The sequence below is a fragment of the Panthera tigris genome, chromosome B3 (assembly GCF_018350195.1).
Source record: "Panthera tigris isolate Pti1 chromosome B3, P.tigris_Pti1_mat1.1, whole genome shotgun sequence".
Lineage (NCBI taxonomy): Eukaryota > Metazoa > Chordata > Mammalia > Carnivora > Felidae > Panthera > Panthera tigris.
Window position 1 is genome coordinate 68,702,106 of NC_056665.1, and position 21,722 is coordinate 68,723,827.

Below are 21,722 nucleotides of genomic sequence, written 5' to 3' on the forward strand. Positions count from 1 at the left end.
GTAAATGCCTTTCTAAGAATGCCAGCTTGGCTTTTTCTCTCCTTGAGTGCTCTACCGTGATCCCCTCAGCCCATTCTAGATAGGCTGAGCTGGATGGATCTGTGACACTGAGGTCTTTACTGTTTCAGAAGGGGCTTTTCTTACTATAGCAGACATTCAGGTGGCCTTCCAGGCAGCTGGCAGAATCCTGTTCCAAGGGGACTCTTGCATTCCATTCCTTTCTTGGCTCAACCTTGTATAGGATGGCTTGGTGCTTTCCATGGTCTCTGGGGAGAGCCAGAAAAACTCAGAGCACCGTAGAGACTCCTTCCACTTGGCACCACTTCTGGCCTGTGAGCACATTTATCCTCAAAAGGCCCATTTCTTATCTCCCCAAGTCCCTCCATTTCTCTGCACATGGAGGCAAGCAGCTTATGGCTGAAAGTCATCGAGGTACCATGGGGACAGCCAGCCTAGCAGAGCTGGATGTAAAAGTCACCCATGAGTCACATTGTCCTATGCACTTGGCAATGTTGTTACATTTCGGTGGAGTCACTATGTTAAAGGTTTTAAATAACTCCCAGTGCAGCAGTATTTGGCCCAGCTATGTTCATTTTAACATGGAAGGAGCTGAAATTAAAATGACCTACGCTCCATGGCAGGCCAAGATACAGCTGTGCTCCTCCAGGAGATCGGGGCTTCCTGAGGACATTGTGTGGGCAGAGCATCTGGCATCTTAGAATGTGAAGCTATACCATAAGCAGGAATGTATGGAGCACACATGGCTCTGCCATACACAATGTAAAGAACTCTTGGGAGAAGAACACTAGAAATCCCTTGATTGCTCTGGAGGCTCAATTCCTCCCTAGTAAACGTGGTTTTACCTTGCTTGGTGCAGGCTCTTCTCCCTTCAATGCACGCTCCAGTGTGCTTGCCCTCACTGGGGAGTAGTGAGGCTCCCCGCAGAAAGAGACTTTTGGCTCTGTTTCTGAATGGTGTGAGAGCCATTGAGCCATCTTGCCAGCTCTTGCCTGCTATAGGTGCTATGTGATGGAACAGATGGCAGACAGTAGTCTCAGATACCATTTCAGGATCTGGGTGGTGGCACAGGGGTTGGGGGAACTAAGTGGAAAGGATGAGAGGTGGAGATTCTGTGTCCTTTGTGCCTTTGTGAATAGGATTAAGAGGGTAATCATCTGATCCCCTCTGTATGTTGGAGAATCTAGGAAACAGAAAAAGAGATTCCCAGGAGGGACATTCTGGGCTCATGTGTTCAGGGAAGCACTGGGTTAGCTGAGCTGTGAGTCATTTGGCACTGATGGGCTTCCCACCCCGTGTTCCTGTCTGGCTTCATTAGCCTGTGACTCCTAAATTGGGGACCATGGAACAGCTGCAGGTGCATGTTAGAATCCTTAACAGGCTGCCCTTAGGAGGAAGTGGCAGGTACCCTGTGAATCTTGTACACATGGATAGGACAGGGGTGTGACTGAGCCTTCGTGGAAGGTGCTCAAAACTAACACCTGCAGTCATTGGCTCAGATGAAATCAAACCGAGGCCTTCGAGCAAGCCCTTTGAGGCATGGAGAATAATGAACAGCATGTGATCTTGGTCAGTTTCTCTCCCTCTCCTTCAGCAGCGTGATCCAAATCAACCTGGAGGTCGGGGATGTATTGTTGCCCCTGAACTGCAGCATCACAACTTACTTTTTTTTTTTTTAACATTTATTTATTTTTTAACATTTATTTATTTTTGAGACAGAGAGCATTAACAGGGGAGGGTCAGAGAAAGAGGGAGACACAGAATCTGAAACAGGCTCCAGGCTCTGAGCTGTCAGCACAGAGCCCGACACGGGGCTTGAACCCATGGACCGTGAGATCATGACCTGAGCCGAAGTCGGACGCTTAACCGACTGAGCCACCCAGGCGCCCCAACAACTTACTTCTTTAATGTGGAAGTGGTGTAAGATGGAGGATGGCTTCCAGGTCACTGAGATCTGGCCTTGACTCCCATCTGCTCTCTGTGTGATCTTTGACACGGTCTTACTCTGGTTGCCCCTCATTTGAGGTCTGTCACAAAGGGTTAAGATCCAATCCCTGCCCTTCCATCTTATCTACATCACTTGGCTCACAGTTGCCTTGAGCGCTGGCATGCTAAATATTTACCAGTCCTTGAACATGTTACTTTTTCTCACTGCTAAACCTGGACCTAGAATGCCTTCTACTCCTCCTACACACCCCCGCTCATGAACTCCTTCTCACCCTTCCAGACCAGTGTCCCATGCCTTTTACAGAAGGAGGGCTCTTCCGTTGTCCTCCAGTAGGGCCCTGTTCATGCTTCTGTAACAGCCATCAGTCCCTGGACCGGGAGCCCCTAGATGACAAGGACCACATATGCCCCCCTTTTTGCACCCCAGCACCTGGCACAGTGTGTAGCATGTGTTAAGTGTGGAGATTGCTTCCTGAAGGCATACATGAATGTGGTCACACGCTAAGATAGGCTAAAATCCATTTCATTTTAACCCTCCTCATCTTCATAGAATTATCCTGCCATCACTGTGTAATCATTTTGGATCAGAATACTCTCCCTATAAACATTCAAGCAGACAAATTCATTATTTGGAACATCTAAGTCAAATTTCTGTGAACTTGATTTCACATCATTTCCCCATTGTCTTGACATTGCAAAGCCATTCCCCAAGGATTGCCAGATAATGTGATTTAATATTTTCTCTGGCATAGCAATACTGTCTATTTAGCTGTCATGTCTGCACATCAGTTTACAACACTTTATTCCTCTTGGGGAAGAAGGAATTAGTAATGTTAAAGCAAGGCTTATCACATGTAGCCATTTATTTTAGAGTTATTTTTAATGATTGTACTGTAAGTCTTGAATGGTCGAGATAGAATCTCAGAGTTTGCCTATTTTATTGCATAAGGAAACAAAACTACAATTGTCCCCGATTGGAGGAAATTTTTCCTCAGTGTATTAAACACTAAATTCAGTTTAGTCAGCAATGATCAAATATCTACTAAGCACTGTGTTCTTGGCCAAACTTCCCTGTCTTTTATTTTTCTTTTAATTTTTTAATGTTTGTTTATTTTTGAGAGAGAAAAACAGAGCACAAGCAGGGGAGGGGCAGAGAGAGAGAGGGAAACACAGAATCCAAAGCAGGCTCCAGGCTCTGAGCTGTCAGCACAGAGCCCACGAACTGGGAGATTATGACCTGAGCCAAAGTCGGATGCTTAACCGACTGAGTCACCCGGGCTCTAAAAAATCCCTGTCTTTTAAAAACTGTACACTGTTCTCTCTGATGTGTATGGAAAGCATCTCTGTAGACTAGCCTCATGTGCCCTTTAACCTTGGCGGCCTGAATCAAGATGGCAGCTGGGCTCATGGCACATCCCTTAGGAAAACATTGACTCTGATTATTCCAGCCCCTTTGCTTGATCTCCTTCCTCACTGAGTTATCAGTAGGGGAAAGAGAGAAAAGGGCTAGGAGAAAACATCTACCTTAAGATTCAAATATCTAGAGACAACAGTTGTATTTCATTTCAAATAAACTACACATGTATTTTTAAAATTTAAACCAATGATTTCTCAAGTCTTTATTGTTCAAAGTGGACCAAGTAGAGAAGCAGTCAAGGAAAACAGTGGGTGTAAAAAACCTGAGTGTGAATCCTGGCTCTCCCGTTTGCTGTTCATCCTTAATGTCTTTTGTCTAGAAAATGGGGGTGAGGAAGTGTGGTTCAAACGGTTGTTGTGCGGATTCAGTGAGACAAGGAAAGTGGCCTGGGAGTGTTTCCTTATCCACGAAATGGCGGTAGTATTGACTCCCTCCTGGTGGTGGTGTAGGAATTAAAGGAGAAAGACAGGGAAGAGCCCCCAGGAGAAACGCACCTTCCCTAATGCAGCAGACGAGTCTGGTCCGCCCTCCACCCCCACCCAGCACACTGTAAAGTGGGAGTGAAGTCCTCCCACCCAGCCAGGTTCCAAGCGGTGTCTGAAAGTGTGTGATTTCTTTAAAGCCATTCTAAGACCTTATATTTTAGATTAGAAATTGAGAAAAGGACTCTGTTTGTGGACAAGTGAACCCAAAGGCTGTTTCTCAAAGTTTCTCCAGAGACGCCTAGGAAGGAGCCAGGCTAGCCAGGACTTTTTTGATGATATACCCCAGTATCCATGGATGGGTCTCCCCTTCCCACATTTGCTTTTCCTCTGAAACATTTTTGGGTGATTACAGTCTGTTGGAAAGGTACTTTCTTGTTGTCTGTGGACCCAGGCAGTTTAATTATGTCAAATAACAAATTTCACTCTAATTAAAAAACATGAATTAGGACCTTCTCTGTTCCAGATATGCTAAATACTGATGTCATAGCTTAAAAATCACCTGTCTCTAGCCTTGTTTCTTTTCAATCTATAATTCACACTGCTGCTGGAACAGTTATTCTAAGATGCAACCCTGTGTTATCCCCCCGCTTAAAATTCTCAGTGGCTTTCCATTGCCAACACTAGCTTTTCCCAAGAGGTGTTCCAAACAATAATTTTATGAATTTTTTTTTGAAAAGCAGTTTGGCTGCATTACACAGAGTTCAACAGATTTTTCTGTTGTTTGCTTTTTACTGTAAGACTCTTAACAGTCCATATTATGCAAGCACTAATGTTCCCTTTGACTCCTGGTGTAAGAATTAGAGCTTATCCAAAGTCCTCTTTTCCTAGAGAAAGTCTGTTAATTTTGTGAGTTTGAGAAACATGTACCTATGATAACAACGTTCAGAGTCCTTGTTGTTCAAGTCCCTTCCTGAACTTAAGCCACACTCCTTGCCACACTACACCCATCTTATTAGAATCCAGTCCCCTTATTTTCTTTCTCGCTTCTCACTCCTAGCCAAGCTCACTTCAAGTGTCATTCTTACATAAAATCATCCCTAACTCTCAGGCAGAATGGATTGTTCTCTCTCCAAAACTCCAATTGCACCTTCACTATAGACCATATCCTCTTGCTATCATTATTGGTTTGTATGTATGACTTCTAAGTTGTATATGAGCCCAGAGCCACTTTTTCACAAAATAAATGCATATATTTTCAACCTTTCAACCTTTTCATTATAATTACCTTTAAACAAATGAAACAGTAATACAATTAATACTTAGCTGTGTTAATGGTAACCATTCAAAAACTAATGTGCAAATGAAAAATCGGCTTTGGAATTATACTTGATTTTAGATTATTTTCTATTACTTACTAGCTATAGGACTTTGACCAAATTGCTCAAATTCTGTAAGCTTCAGTTTTATCATCTATAGAGTAGGAAAAAGGAAAACCAAAGGACTGCTGAAAGGTTTAGAGAAAATGTTTTTAAAGTGTCATGGATAATACGTATCACTGTGTAGATCCTTGGTAAATTCACATGATGGCATTGCCATTGTAGGGTACTTAGCAAAATACTTTGCTCTAAGTAGGTGCTAGACAAACTCTAGTTGCAATTCCCTTCCTTGTCCTTCTAGCAATCTTAAATCATTCTGGAGAGCAGCAACTTAATCATTTAAACCAGGTATTTATTCAACACTTGTGACGTGGTCATGACCATTTCATTAAGAAGTTCTCAGTGGAGACAGGAGAAGATGATGACCCATCAACACCTCTCAAGCCAAGTAACCTATTCCTTCTTAGAATCAGCTCATCATCTAACACCGGGAAGGTTGATGGAGATCAGCAAATTGATGTCCACAGACCAATAAAACAAAAGGAAATTATTTGCAACCTATTTTAAGCACAGCATAGTATGGAATACAAAGACAAGCAAATCCAAGTCTTGCCCTTGGAGAGTTTTCAGTCTGGTAGGGGACAGGAAGCATGCCAGCAAAGGATTCACAGAATATTGTAAAGAGCCTTGACAGGGGAGAAAAAGTGCCATGAGGTCAGAGAAAATGCAAAGGTGGATCTGGGAAAGGCTTGATGGATGAGATGTAAAGATGCAGAGATGAAACGGGGTTGCCAAGCAGAAAGTGTAATGTCCATAAAGACCCAGAGGAAGGGAATCTTAATGTATCAAAGGAACATAGTCCAATTTGATTAAAGTATATGGTATATATGAACTTTAGAAATGAAAATTGTATCTTATAGGAATTAGGGAATTAATGCAAAGGAGTAATTGGATTAGCCCTGTCATTTAGGAAGAGTCCATTTGCAGCAGTAGATTAAGTGCATATGGGGCCATATTCCAGTGAAAACAGAGGGGAGCATTTGTGCATGCTCACATCAGAAGATCAGGAACCTGCTCTCAGCTGACTCAGGCGTCTCTACCATGGATCACTCTCCTTTCTTTATTATATCCTCAGTGGCATTTATGTTTGGCTTAGGTTGGCTTTTACATTTATTTATTTTTGAGAGACAGAGCACAAGTGCAGAGGGGCAGAGAGAGAAGGAGACAGATTCAGAAGCAGGCTCCAGGCTCTGAGCTGTCAACACAGAGCCCGACGCAGGGCTCGAACTCACAAACCATGAGATCATGACCTGAGCTGAAGTCGGACGCTCAACCAGCTGAGCCACCCAGGTGCCCCTAGGTTTTCTTTATTGTTGGTTTGTCTCCATGTCTTAGTTTTTCTTGTTGTTTCTCTGGTTTTTCTTCTAATTTAGCAGTGGCCACTACAGTGACCACCATAGAACTCTGGAAGTAGATGCTGTTTTGTAAAACCAAAGATGCAGAGAGATACCCTATTCTATAAATAGTAATGATCCATTGATTTCAGGCTCTAGAAAAATTAGATCCCAGTATTGCTCTTCTTTTGACAAAGTCATATTTAAATAAACAAAAAGTGAGAAAATGAATGAAGTGACCATAGTCATTGATAGTTTGGGAACATGCACTATTTTAACTGTGAGCTCTTGGCAGTCAGCATAATTACTCATATTTAACAGTTGTAGTGTATATTATTTTATTATATTTTATTTTATTATATTTTATTTTATTTTATTTATATATATTATTTTATTATATTTTATCCAAATTATCTATGCTTTAGGGAACAGACCAGAGAGGAGAACTTTGCATCAGAATTAGGAATATTTCTGGAATGAAAATAAAGTATCCATTGTTTTGTAAAATAAATGAATTCTTGACCCCCTGCCCATAAAGAAGTCTTAATATATCAGATTCTGTTTTCCCATTGTCTTTTGTTATAAAATCAAAGATAAGTTCCTTTAGAAATGTTCATTTTGAGAAATGTCATATTTAAAAATCCAGCCAGAGTTTCAACGTACCTTTAAAATAAGAGTTTCCTTGTAAAGTATTAACATTGCTCAAGATGATCCTGTAAAGGTATACAAAATAATTAATTTTGCTGTTAGGAAGGTTTGAAGGAAGAGAAATCAGACCAAAATGAAAAAATATATTTGAACGAAAAATGACTTAGCAATATATATACGTATGTGTGTGTGTGTGTGTGTGTGTATATGTATATATTTCTTTTTTTTTTTTTTTAATTTTTTTTAACGTTTATTTATTTTTGAGACAGAGAGAGACAGAGCATGAATGGGGGAGGGGCAGAGAGAGAGGGAGACACAGAATCGGAAGCAGGCTCCAGGCTCTGAGCCATCAGCCCAGAGCCCGACGCGGGGCTCGAACTCACGGACCGTGACATCGTGACCTGAGCTGAAGTCGGACGCTTAACCGACTGAGCCACCCAGGCGCCCCTATATTTCTTTAATATATATTAATTAATTGATGGGTGCTGGATTCTCTGTATTGGGAATCCAAAAGTAATTGAAATCTGGCCATACCCTTGATTGTTTTGTAGCCTGGCAAAAGTAAAGTGTCATATAAACAAGCATATTTACACTGTGATGGGCTTAAGTGCTCAGTAAAGAAATGAGGCTGTGCTGGGGGAAATACAGCAGGAGAAACTACCTGACCCTCACAGAGAAGGTGGCATCTGAACAGGGTGTTGAAGGATGAGTAGGAGTTTAGAACAGTGGGGAAGAACGGAGCCTCTGGAACTGAACCTCGTGGGTTAAATCTTGGCTCTTTTCAGGGTACCTGAGTGGCTCAGTTGGTTAAGCATCTGACTGGCTCAGGTCATGGTCTCGCAGTTCATTAGTTCAGGCTCCACGTCGGGCTCTGTGCTGAAGGCTCAGAGCCTGGAGCCTGTTTCGGATTCTGTGTCTCCTTCTCTCTCTGCTCTTCCACTGCTCATGCCCTGTCTCTCTCTGTCTCTCAAAAATAAATAAAACATTAAAAAAAAATCTTGGCTCTTTGACTAATTCTTGAGTGACCTTGGGAAAATTATTCAGCTCTCTGTATCTTCGTTTTTTCCTCTGAAAAACTGGGATAGTATTTGTAGCTACATCCAAAGCTGTTGGCAAGAATTCATACATGTAAAGAACTTAGAACACTGCCTTGCACTTGGTAAGAGCTCTGTACTTGTGTGCTATTTGTCCCTTCGTTAAGAAAGAATAAAATTGTCACAAGCAGAGGGAACGGCATGCTGCATTTTTTATTTTGTAAAAAAATCCAAAATGCTGTCTAGCTAATGGCTTTTACAAATGAGCAATTTAATGCAAGATGTAGAGGAGAAATAGAAGTCAGGTAGAACCATCAAGAGGCCTTGATTAATGAGGAGGGGACAGAGTTACCATGCACCCCAGGTCTGCTTCCTGACTCCATCTTTGACAGGCACCTCAGCTTGTCACCAGACAGATAACTGATGTGCAGCAACTCCTTTTTCCATACTGGAGAAGAGACTGTAGTGAAACAGAGGTAATTGAAGAATGAAACCCATTGCCTGCAACACACTACTGAGGAGGCCATAAGAGACAGATAATACTGGTTACAAGATTACAAGGACAGCATAGTAGCCACTACCTAATCCACGAATCTGCTTTCTCTGCTGATCTTTAGAAAAGACTTTTATATGTTGTTAACAGATACATTTAAAGCCCTGACTTTGGGAATTTATATCAGGTGACTATTGAAACTACAGAGGATACAACTTGCTGAAAATAAGTTAATTGGCCTGTAAAGTGTTGATTACTATTAAGGTGTCTAAGTCAGGATAAGAAAAGTAGAAAATATGGTGGAGAATTCTATAAAATCAAAACCAAAGAGAGACCCAACCAGCTGCCTCCTTTCCCCATGGATTTAAGTAATTACTAAAGTGGCTGAAACTTGAAATCCATTGACTTTACAGTTAACAGCAGCTAAGGGAAGCAAGCCTTTCCGAAATCCTGGCTTGGACAGGCACATCATGATGATCTGGGTAATGGGTTCCCTGGCTGACAAATTCTGCATAGGTGATGTGTTTCATATATTGCATTTCTATTTAATCAGACATGCCTTTGTTTCATTTTCTGTGAAATAGGAAATCAAGGAGAAATTGGATTCTAGTCACAAGCGGGATATAGAAGGCATGGGAGTTCCAGAAATCAAATACGGAGATTCCGTCTGCTTTGTCCAGCACATAGCCAGTGGTCTGTGGGTGACCTACAAAGCACAAGATGCCAAGACTTCCCGCCTTGGACCTCTGAAAAGAAAGGTGAGGCTCACGAAGGCTGTCCAGAATTATTTTCCACTAAACTGGAAGCAAGTAGGCAAGAGCAGCGATCAGGAGCATCAGGAGAACATGATGTTTGTTTACTTCACACTGTTTTTGCTATTCTGAAGAGTTATTCTGTGACAGATTGTACTTCCTAATTGGTTATTTTGACCCCATATTCAGTGCAAGGGGAAAAAAAAGTTAAATACATGGCAAATCTGTGATGAAGGGGGAGAGTTTGTTCAATGCTCTCTAAAAAACCTGAACTAAGTAACTCTTGGTGATATGCTGTTTGGGGATTACTCACACCATTGCTCTCTTCATTTAAGTGGATAATTGAGTTTCTGTGTGATTTTCATGATATAGAGACTAAATAGAATTGCTACAGAGAAAATGCAGATTGCATGATAACAAGCCCACAGGAACCAACATGCAGAAAGAAGAGATCGTGTGCACTGATAGGGTATCCACAGAGAGCACTCAGATTGGAGTGGCCCATCACAGCCGGCTGCATTGGGAAACTGGCTTGGATACGCACCACATCTTTGTCCCAAAAAGTCGTTGTAACAGTTTTCTTTTGATAGGAGCCAGAGAATAGATGCCAAGGGCATGAGTTTTCTTGGAAAAAACTCTTTACCAAACACCCGTTTGGGTAGTCAAGGAACCCTAGAATGGGGTTCTAGGAGCCATTGTCCACTGTAGCTTGGGTTTATCAGCCAAAAGTGCAGGTAATGCAAAGCTTCCCAGAATGCAGGTTGTTGTAAGAGGGGAGGTTGGAAGCAAACCTTAAGGCAATAACTTACTTTGGTGTAAAGTAAAACATACCAAGAAGATATCCAGAAATGTGAAACTAAAATTATGAAGAAGAGAGAGAAAATTAAAAAATAACCAGCCACACTGAGTAGGTTATACTGACTAGGTTGTATAGCCCAACAACAACAACAACAAAACCATTTGAAGGCCTCAGCATCCAGGGCATGAGTGCTAAAGGTCCCAGATGGAATGTGGCTATGCCAAGTGAGCCACACCTTTGTCTCTACTTGCCCCTCAGCGTATTTTCTGAGTTGCGGCACCAAGGAGGTGGGGGCTTGTGTTGGCCTCATTGGGCTGGAGAAGACAGATGAGAGAGGAGGTCAGCCAGGGTCTCTGGGACTTAAGAGGCCAGTGTTCTAGAATGGAGGGAACTCTAGAAACATGAACCTGAAATTCTATGTGCAGTTTCCCCTGAAGCTGACCATGGATGGGCTGTGAAGCCAGGACAGTAATAGAAGTCTGCAGCTATGATGGACAAGAGAACAGCAGAGATGTCAACAGAATGACAGGACTAGGGAGGCCAAGGTTGGGGTTCAGGATCCCTCAGATTGGACCAGCCCTTGAAAATACAGTAGGCTTTCAGTTAAATCCCAAAAGGGCTCCACCTCAGGAGTATGAAACTACCCTTGGAAGAAGGGCACCTTGAAGACAGATGCCAAAAACCTATCTATCCTACCAGCCTATCAGAAGAAAATTAAATCCTCTGCAGAGTACAATAATATTATCTAGAGTCTCCACAATTTTTCACTCCTACTAAGGAAATGATGGCATTTAAAGAGGGTGGAATTTGTGGATCTTGGCAATAGCTCTGGATGGGAGGAGACATACTCAAAGGACCCTGCTAACCAGGAGAGATCCCACCTTGAGTTGGTGACTTATCGTGCCTCTCCTTGCGTTTCTCTTCCAGGACCATAGTCTGTATATTTATTGAACTGCTGCAGTGTGCATGTGAATTTGGGAGGTCTCTTCAGAAACTCTCTAAAATGATGTCCTAATGTTCGGCCTCAGGCAGGGCTGCCCTGCTCTATTTTGTGAAGAGCAGGTTACATTTCTTTCCAAAAATACAAAGGATATTCAAATCTGTGTTAAGTATTTCATAAAACAAATCGGGAACCTAGAAAAACCAGTGGGAAACAGAGACAGTAAAAAAAAAAAAAACCTAGAGAATGGCAACTCACCTTAAAGGAAGCCACCTCCTTCCCATTCCCATCTTGGGCTTCTGCTGTCTGTTCTTGGGTCATGGGATTCCTCCGGGAGAAACTGGGCTGCGGTGATCAAAAGGGCACATAGTAAGAGTGTTCTAACAGCTGCATCCCCCCTATTTCTCATTACTTTCTTGTTTGGCTGGCCGTTTTGGATGTGGTATCTGAACAAGCAAAATCTAAGGATTTTGGTCTTTAGAGACCCGAATACTGGGACTGAGGCCAGAGTAAACCTAGTGGCAATATATTGCCGAATCGAAATGCTTAAACAGTTGCTGGGAAGCTCTGACAGGGTAGTTCTGAAACAGTTGGTGAATCCAATACTAAGAGTATCCTTTGCTAACACTTAAGCTAGATGTGGTGCTAAGTCTTGTGTCAAAACTGAACATAAACTTTTGTAAGCCAGTATTCTACTTCCTGTGTGAATTCATTCTATTAGGTAGGACACAATTTCAGAAGGACAAATAATGAGAGATTTTCACGTGGAAAGGAAAAGAAGTTGCTTTGAGCTAACAGTGAGAAAGACAGGGATGCCAGGGTGGCTCAGTTGGTTAAGTGTCCGACTCTTGATTTTGGCTCACAGGTCATGATCTCATGGTTCGTGAATTTGAGCCCCATGTTGGACTCAGTGCTGACGGTGCAGAGCCTGCTTGGGATTCTCTTCTGTCCCTCTCTCTCTCTGCCCCTCCCCACCTCTCCTGCTCTCTCTTTCTCTCTCAAAATAAATAAATAAACTTAAGAAAATAATAAAAATGAGACCAAAATGCTTTTACTAAAGATATTTTATAGAGCTACATGTTCTATTTAATTGACCCCACCCCACACCCCAGGACCTACAAATGGTCTCCCTTCACTTACATCAAGAGGAAACCATGTCAGGAAGTTGAATTAGGATTTAACTCTGACTTGACTCAGACTCAAACCACCCCAGTTAATATCTGCATACACTTGATCCTTTCAAGGGAAAATGCCACTGACTTCCATCTTCAAAGCTGCTAGTCCTGCCCCAGAATTGTATCCTGATGTCACTGGTGGTCAATATGTATATTTAGCTTTTAGATAACTGATTTGAAATCAGTAATACACTGCCCTTTATAACAAGTATTCATTGAGTACCTCTTAGATTCTAGGAAACATGCTACGTGATTTGCATGTAAATCATTTAGTCCTCAAAACAACCCTATAAGTCCATTTGATGGTGAAGTTGAAGCAAAGAGAAGTTAAGTGACTTGCTTAAGGTCACACAGCTGGGAAGTAGCAGAGTAGGACTGGAACTCACATCAACTAATACTAGAGCCTATGCTTTCAAACCCCCTCCTTAGCCTCCATGAGAAGCAAACTACGACCTTGAGCTGCATCCCCATTTGTACAGTCAACTGTAGCTATCCTTCAGGAGGGGAATCTGAGCCTGATCCCAGTAGAGGATCTGTTAACCCAGTAGAGTTTTCTGTCTAACTTGTTATTCTTCCTCAATTTATCTCTGGACAAAAAGACTCTGAACAAAGTGACTTTTCCCGTTTCCAAGGGTAAGTTTTTGTGTTGATTTCAAGAGAAAAATCTATTATAAAATGTGTTTTCACCTTTTCAAATTGGCCGTCCTAAGGAATTTACTGTAACTCATACCATAGTAGCACATAAAATTTTATTTTCCTCAAAGCACTGTGTCTCAGGAATGATTCATAGGTCAGTAATAGGGAGTATGGGCAAAATAACTTTGTTAATGTCCCATTTTCAAATGGACCCAGAGGAACCTGGTTGGGGGGAAGGAATACAAGGGATGAGGTAAATAAATACTGCAAGAAAAGTTGACTGTCCAGCTATGGAGTCACGTATAAACGGCCCTGGTTCTTTTGCTCTGCGGGTAGGTCATACTCCATCAGGAAGGCCACATGGATGACGGGCTAACACTGCAGAGATGCCAGTGCGAGGAGTCCCAGGCTGCTCGGATCATCCGGAACACGACAGCCTTATTCAGCCAGTTTGTAAGGTACATAAGCTCCTTCCCTTTATCTGAGAGTTTCTACTCTGTGGCCATCCAGTCCTACCTACCCCCACTCCCTTTTCAATACTTGAAGTTTTCAGGAAATTATTAAACACCAGCAAAGAGTTTTACCACAGAGAGCTTGGGACCGAATCTTATTTCCCAGCACATGACCTCCTACCACCTTCGCCCTCTGCCCAACAGATGCTTGAGCCCCATTGGTTACTGAGGTTGGTGTCATGAATACCCAAGGTCTCCTCCAGAAAATTAAGTGAAGACTGCCAAAGCACTTTAAATCCCTTCGGTATTAGTGTGTGAAGAGGGGAGAAACAGATCCACACCCTCCCGTGCTATTGAGAAAAGCTTTCTACATCATTCAGAATCGTTGCTATGGTTTTTGATCCAAGTAGATTTGCATTGAAAGCCTTGTGTTACCCACCTATGGCTGAGACGTAAATGGGAAAAGTAACTGAACTGCCTGCTTGGATCATAATCCCCTGGATGCCGAAACAATGCTGCCAATGCAGAACGCTGTGGATTGTGTTCACCAATTACCATGAGAAATGGATTCTGTTGTAAACAGTGCAGTGTTCCAAACTGTCCTTTTTTTGTAGGAGAATATCTCTAAAGCCAGGGGGGCTTAAATTGTGTGTGTGAATTTGCATGAAATAAGAAAAAAATTTTATGCCTTTACTTTTCCTGTTGGAATAATGTGATCCAAGCAATGTGTGTCAGTTAGGATATAGGCTAAGCTGCCATTGTAATTCAAGATATACACTTATTTCTCTTTTAAGTAATAGTATAGGTTAGGCAAGGTCTGGCTCCAGGGGCTCAGGTTCCTTCTATCTTGCTGCCCTGAGATTTACAGGTTCTTAAAGTGCCTCCCTGACCCAGCACAGCAGCATCACCTGGGACTTGTTAAAAATGCACATTCTCAGGTTCCACCCCAGACGTATTGAATCAGACACCTGGGAAGCGGTACCCCCAGAAAATCATGTTTTGATAGGCCCTCCAGTTGATGCTGAGGCATAATAAAGTTTACAAACCACTGCCCTGGAATAGAGGTCTTACCCTTGGCCACATACTAGATTTCTCTGGAGAGCTTTTACCACCCTGATGCCAAGGTGGCATCTCATACCAATTGGATTAGAATCTCTGTGGTGGGATTCCACCTCTAGCTTTTGACTGAAGCTCCCCAGGTGATTCTAATATTCAACACCATTGAGACCAACTGTCCTGCTATATTTTCTTCATCTACATGATCAAAAAAAAGCTTGCTGGCACCATTTCTCAGGTTGCATACTGCCAAAAAAACCCAAAAGAATGGAGGGTGTGGGGGAAGAAATTGGAAGCGGCGGAGGGCAAGAGATTTTTTTTTAATATAGGACCCAGAAATAGATCACGTTTTCTTGAACTCTACTAGTTAAAACTAGTCATGTGACCATACCTTGCTGCAGGGAGGCTGAGAAATAGAACCTCTGGTTGGTTGGCCATGTTCCCAGTACCACTCAGGGGGTCCCGCCATGACTAAAGCAGAGAAAGGAAGGCAGACAGTTAGGTACTCCTACCGCCAAAGGGAGCTGAGGCCTCCAAGTCAGCCATTCTGTCTGCTTGTGGCCCTGCCACTGGTTTCCTGTGATCCCTGAGCAAAGTGGTTCCTCCCTTCTGTGCCATGTTATGTGTCACCTCCCCTTCTTCATAGAAAGGGTATAATATGAATGAATAGCTTGGTATAGGCAGGAAAACATAGCTGTGTGCAAACAAGAGTTTTTTGTGTAGTCTGGACTGTCACCAGAACCATGACCCTAGAGGTTGGATGGCTTTATTTGGTTCTTGGTTCTCTCAAACCCTGCCCCTGTGTTTGTCTTAAAAGTCCCTGGCCCCTGCCTCATAGATATGCAAAAATTAATTCAGAATGAATCAAAGACCTAACTGTAAGACCTAAAACCATAAATACCGGGAGAAGCAAACAAAGGCTTGAATTTTTATGACCTTAGATTAGGCAATGGTTTCTTCAATATGACACCAAAAACAAAAGCAACAAAATAGAAAATACGAAGCAACAATACATACAAAAAGTATGTAAACTTTATCAAAATGAAAAACTTCTTTACTACAAAGGGCACCATCCACAAAGTGGGGGAAAAAAGCCTACATAATGGGAAAGAATATTTCAAATCATACATCTGATAAAGGATTTGTATCTAGAATAAAGAACTCTTACAACTCAACCTTGAAAAGACAATTGGGCCAATTTACAAATGGGCAAAGATCTGAATAGACATTTCTCCAAGGAAGATACACAAATGGCCAATAAGCATATGAAAAGATGGCCAGAGCCATTAGCCAGGAGGAAAATGCAAATCAAAACCACAGTGAGAGAACACTTTGCTCTCACAAGGATGACTATAATTAAAAGGACTTAATAAGAAGTGTGAGACAGGATGTAGAGAAATTGGAACCTTCATACACTGTTGGTGGGAATGTAAAATGTTAAAGCCATTTTGGAATGCTGTCTGGAAATTCCTTAAAAGGTTAAACATAGAGTTACCATGTGACCCAACAGTTTCACTCCTGGGTATATACCTAAGATATATGAAGCACGTCTACTGAAAAACTTGGACACAGATGTTCAAAACAGCATTATTCATTATAGCCAAAAAGGGGAAACAACCCAAATGACGAACTGATGAATGGATAAATAAAATGTGCCTTATGCATATCCGTACAATGGAATATTATTGGTCTGTAAAAAGGAATGAAGGACTGATACATGCTATTTGTGGTATGAGTCCATTTATACGAAATGTCCAGAATAGGCAGTTCTGTGGAGACAAAGTAGATCAGTGGTTGCCTAGAGCTAAGTTGGTTGTAAGGGTCAAGGGGAGTGACTGCTGACGGGTGTGGAGTTTTGGTCGAAGCTGATGAAAAAGTTCTACAATTGATTGAGGCCATGGTTGCAAAACTCTATAAATACACTAAAAACCATTAAACCACCGAGTTATACCCTTTAAATAGATGATTGTATAATATGTGAATTATATTTTAATAAAGCTATTACTTTAAAAAGTCAGTGGGAGTTACATACCTGACAGTGGGAAAATTATTTTTAAGCAGCTTTATTGGGCTATAATTTACATATCATAAAATTCATCCTTTTAAGTATGCAACTCAGTGAATTTTAATAAGTTTACAGAGCTGTGCAACCATCACCATAATTCACTTTTAAAACATTCCAGTCCCCCCAAAAGATTGCTTATGCCCATTGCAGTGTATATCAGTTCCCACCCCCAGCCTTAGGCAACCAGTCATCTGGTTTGGGTCTCAATTTAACACATTTATAAGTTAATGTATACAATATGTGGTCCTTGGATCCAGATTTTCCCTTAGTATTACATTTTTGAAGTTCATCCCTATTGTAGTACATAAGGGTGTTCTGTTCCTTCTTATTGCTGAAGAGTGTTCCTGTGTATGTGTATCTCATAATACACATCCACATATAAATGTCTGCGTATGTATATGTATGATTGTGTATATACATACACGTGTGTATAGAGAGATCTATCTATAGGGAGAGATGAACAGACAGGTACAGATGCACCTCACTTTCTGTGTGCCCTTTGAGGAACAGTGGATTTTTTTCTATTTTTGCTTATGATCAGTAATGGTTCCATGGATGTTTGTGTAAAAGTCTTTTGATATATATTTTAATTTTTCTTAGGTAAATATCAGGAAATGGAATTGCAAAGTCATATGTAACTCATTTAAACATTTTAATATTTTTATGATAAAATATACAAAGCATAGAATTTACTTTTGTAACCATTTTTAAGTATACCATTTAGTGATGTTAACTAAATTCAAATAGTTGTGCAACAGTTACCGCCATCCGTCTCCAGAAATTTTACATCATTTCAAACAGAAATTCCATATGCATTAAGTAATACCTCCCTGGGGCGCTTGCGTGGATCAGTTGGTTAAGCATCCAACTTTGGCTCAGATCGTGATCTCGCAGTTCGGGAGTTCGAGCCCCACATTAGGCTCAGTGCTGACAGTTCTGAGTCTGGAGCCTGCTTAGGATTCTGGGTCTCCATCTCTTTCTGCCCTTCCCCAACCTGTGTGCATGATCTCCCTCCCTCTCTGTTTCTGTCTCTCTCAACAATGAATAAACATGAAAAAAACCTCCCCATTTCCTCCCTTCCCCTCCCCCCTCCGTAGCCCCCCCCCCCCCCCCCCCCCCGCCCCACTCCAGCTCCTGGTAACCATTATTCAACCGTCCTGTGAATTTGACTGACTTAATTAGAATCCTACAATATTTATCTTTTTATGCCTTGCTTATTTCACTTAACAAAGTCTTCAAGATTCACTCATATTGTAGCATGTTAGAATTTCTTTCCTTTTTAAGGTTGAATAATATTACGTTGTATGCAAATACTACATTTGGTTTATCCATTCATCCATCAGTGGACATGTAGGTATGTTCAATTTTTTAAGAAACTGAAAACGTGCCTTCCAAAGTAGACACACCATTAGACACTCCACACAGAAATATATAAAGTTCCAGTTTCTCCACATCCTTATTGTCTGACTTTTGATTGTATATATTCTAGTGGATATGAAGTGGTATCCCATTATGGTTTTAATTTGCATTTCCAAAATGACTAATGATTTTTAACATCTTTTCATGTGCTTATTCCTATCTCTTCTTTAGTAAAATGTAATCAGGGCTTTTGCCTATTTTTTTAGTTGGGTGGTTTGTCCTCATGCTGACATTTGACAGTTTTTTGTATCTTCCGGATGCATGTTTTTTATTGATTCATGATTTGCAACTATTTTCTCTTAGTTTGTGGCTTTTCTTCTCATTTTATTAATGATGTCTTTTGAAGCACAAAAGGTTTAATTTTGGTGAAGTCCTACATGACATAACTTTTTTTCTGGACTGTGCTTTTGGGTGTCCCCAGAGTCACCAAGACTTTCTCCTGTGTTTTCTTCTGAAAGTTATATAATTTTAGCTCTTATATTTAGGCCGAGGTTGCATGTTGGATCAATTTTTATACACGGTCTGAGGTAATACGAATTGAAATTTATTTTTTTAAGTGGATCCTGTAGATACCTCGTTGTCCCTGTACAATTTGCTGACAAGACCCATCCTTTCCCCATCACATTGCCTTGGCACCTTTGTCAAAAGTCAAGTGACCGTAAATATAAGGGTTTATTTTTGGACCCTCAGTTCTATTCCACTGGCTTTCATAACTGTGATTTGGCCAAAATGATGAACATAGCTTTGTAGTAAGTATTGAAATCAGATACAGTGAATCCTCCAGTTTTGTACCTTTTTTGCAAAATTCTATTGGCTCTTCTGAATCCTTTGAATTCCCATATAAATTTTAGGGCAAAGGTGTCAGTTTTTGCAAAACAGCCTGCCAGTATTTTTATAGAGAATGCTTTGAACCTTTAGACCAATTTTGGGAGAACTTTTAATTATCCTGAGGCTTTTGATTCATAAACATAGAATGTCTCTCCATTTATTTTTCTTGAATTCCTTTCAGCAAGGTATTGCAGTTTTCAGTGTTTAAGTCTTGGGCTGCTTTTGTAAAATTTGTTCCTAAGTATTTTTTTTTAATGTTTATTTATTTTTGAGACAGAGAGGCACAGAGTGTGAGTGGGGGAGGGGCAGAGAGAGAGGGAGACAGAATCCAAAGCAGGTTTCTGACTCTGAACTGTCAGCGCAGAGCCCCACGTGGGGCTTGAACTCCGTAACTATGAGATCATGACATGAGCTGTACTCAGACACCTAACCAACTGAGCCACCCAGGTGCCCCCTAAGTATTTATTTCTGATGCTACTACAAATGGAATTATTTTCTTAATTTCTTTTCAGATTTTTCACTGCATAAATAATACTGGCATATAGAAATTGAGTTTTTAAAATATCCATCATATATCCTGTGACTTAATTGAAAATTATTATTCTGGTGGATGTGTGTGTGTGTGCACACGCATGCTTTATCTACATAAAGGGTCATATCATCTGTGAATGAAGAAAGTTTTATTTTTTTCTTTCCAATATGGATGCCCTTTCTTCCCACCCACCCCCACCACCACCTCATGACTGCACTGACTAGAACATCCACTATGATGTGAAATCAAAGTGGAAGGAACAGACATCCTTGTTTTGTTCCTGATCTTAGCAGGAGAACATTCAGTCTTTGATTATTAAATATGAAGTTAACTGTAGGGTTTTTATAAATTCCCTTTATTGGGATGAGGAAGTTCTCTTTTTATTCCTAGTTTGTTGAGAGGTTTCTTTCATCTTGAATGAGTTAGATTTTGACAATCTTTTTTTCTTTGTCTATTGAGATGATCATATGGTTTTTGCCCTTCATTAATACAGTTCCATTAGAAGATGTTACATTAACTGAGAATAGGGTGTTTAATTTCTCACTGGTAAGTTGACTTGTCTGTTTCTCCCTCAATTCTCTCAACTTTTGCTTCATACATTGTGGTCTCTGTTGTTACGTGGTTATATGTTTATAATAGGTATATCTTCCTGATAAATTGACTCTTCCATAGTTACAGAACATTTCCCTTTTTTCTCTGTGAACATCTTTTATCTTCAAGTCTGTTTTGTAGAGCCACACCAGATGCCTCATATGCAGATTATGGTTACTGTTTGCATGGTGTAAGTTCTTCAGTCCTCTTACTTGCAGCCTGTATCTTTGAATCTATAAAGTGGTCTTATAGAGAGCATACACTGAATTTTTATTTTTATGTGCTCTGACAAGTGTCCTCCTTTTATTGGTGTGTGTACTCCATTTATAGATAATGTAGTTATTCAAATTGTTGGATTTATGCCTGCCATTTTGCTGATTTTTATAGATCTCGTGTTCTTTTTTCCTCTCTTCCTCTCATTGCCTTCTTTTGTGTTACATAGATATTTTCTAGTTTACCATTTTAATTTCTTTAAGGTTTTTTGGTTTGTTTGTTTTTATTTGGCTACTTTTTTGAGTTATATTCCTAGTGGTTGCTCTAGGAAACTCACTCTGTTTTGGGCTTCTAACACTCCACCTCGGATTAATACTAACTTAAGTAAAATAAAGCAACTTTGCTCCAGTATTACTTTCCTCCTCCTTGTGATAATATTATCATGTATATTACATCTCCATATGTTATAAGCCCAGTTTTATCATTATTTTCTTATCCATTTGTGTTTTTTAAAATATAAGAACAAAAGAGAAATGAATATGTTTATACCATATTTTATATTTACCTGCACAATTGCCTTTACCAGTGCTCTTTATTCCTAGATGTGGATTCTGCTTACTGTCTGGTGTCATTTTATTTCAGCCTGAAGGGCTTCCCTTAGTCTTTCTTAGAAGGCAAGCCTGGTTGTCTTGTAAATATTTCTTACAAGTATTTGCTGATGGAACTGCTTGTGGGCTAGATGACACATTCAGAGTTCAGGCAGTTTTAGGTCTGTCCTGGATTTTGCTTTCTGCTTGTACAAAACCTCATATTCGGCCAGAGATGAGTAGATAACTAGGTCCCTCTCCAGTACCTCCTGAGCACATGTGTGGCCTTGCTCATTGTCTACCCCACCTTGTTAGAACTTCTTTGGTCTGAAGCTGGAAGAAAGCATGGAAACAGCCTCAGACTGAAACACCATAGACTCCTACTGTTCTTACTGAGGCTCATTATTTAATAAATCAGTCAATCAGTCGATCAGTCTCAATTTATTGTATGGCTTTGGTCAATTTCCAGAGTCCTAAAACAATTGTTTGAGATGATTTACCCCAAGTTTATCATTATTTTGTGGGAGAGAGGATTTCCTGAGCTCCTCACTCAGCTGTTCTGGATGTTTCCCCTTCAATGCGGGACATTCTGGATTCTTCAAGCCCTAAGATTTTTTTTTTTGGAAGAAAGGAGGACTACTGAAAAACCCATGCAGCAGCGAAGGGGGCTGCAAAAGCCATAGCACTTGAAATTTTCAAGAGCTGGAAAATGAAGGATAAAAAATCATTTGTGAGTAAGTTTCTCCTCTCCTGTCTCTTTTGAGAAACCAACAGAACATGCTGTGTACAGTGGAAGCCAGAAGGACAGGGGGTGGCCTTCTGGGAAAAAACACATTAAAGTTAAATTAATAGGGAAGGAAAAAGAAAGAACAATGAGGAAGAAAGGTTGGCGTTGGCTTGTGCTGTCTCATCATCCTCTGGTCAG

General features: G+C 40.8%; 1 protein-coding gene across 1 annotated transcript in view; it reads left to right on the top strand.

Moving 5' to 3' along the window:
- The window catches only part of RYR3 (ryanodine receptor 3), a 524,192-nt gene that overhangs the window by 247,027 nt on the left and 255,443 nt on the right, over nt 1-21,722 (top strand). Inside the window, exons 11-12 of the mRNA XM_042989263.1 lie at nt 9,337-9,510; nt 13,391-13,512. Coding sequence (XP_042845197.1) covers nt 9,337-9,510; nt 13,391-13,512 — 296 coding nt within the window. The remainder of the gene's footprint in view (nt 1-9,336; nt 9,511-13,390; nt 13,513-21,722) is intronic.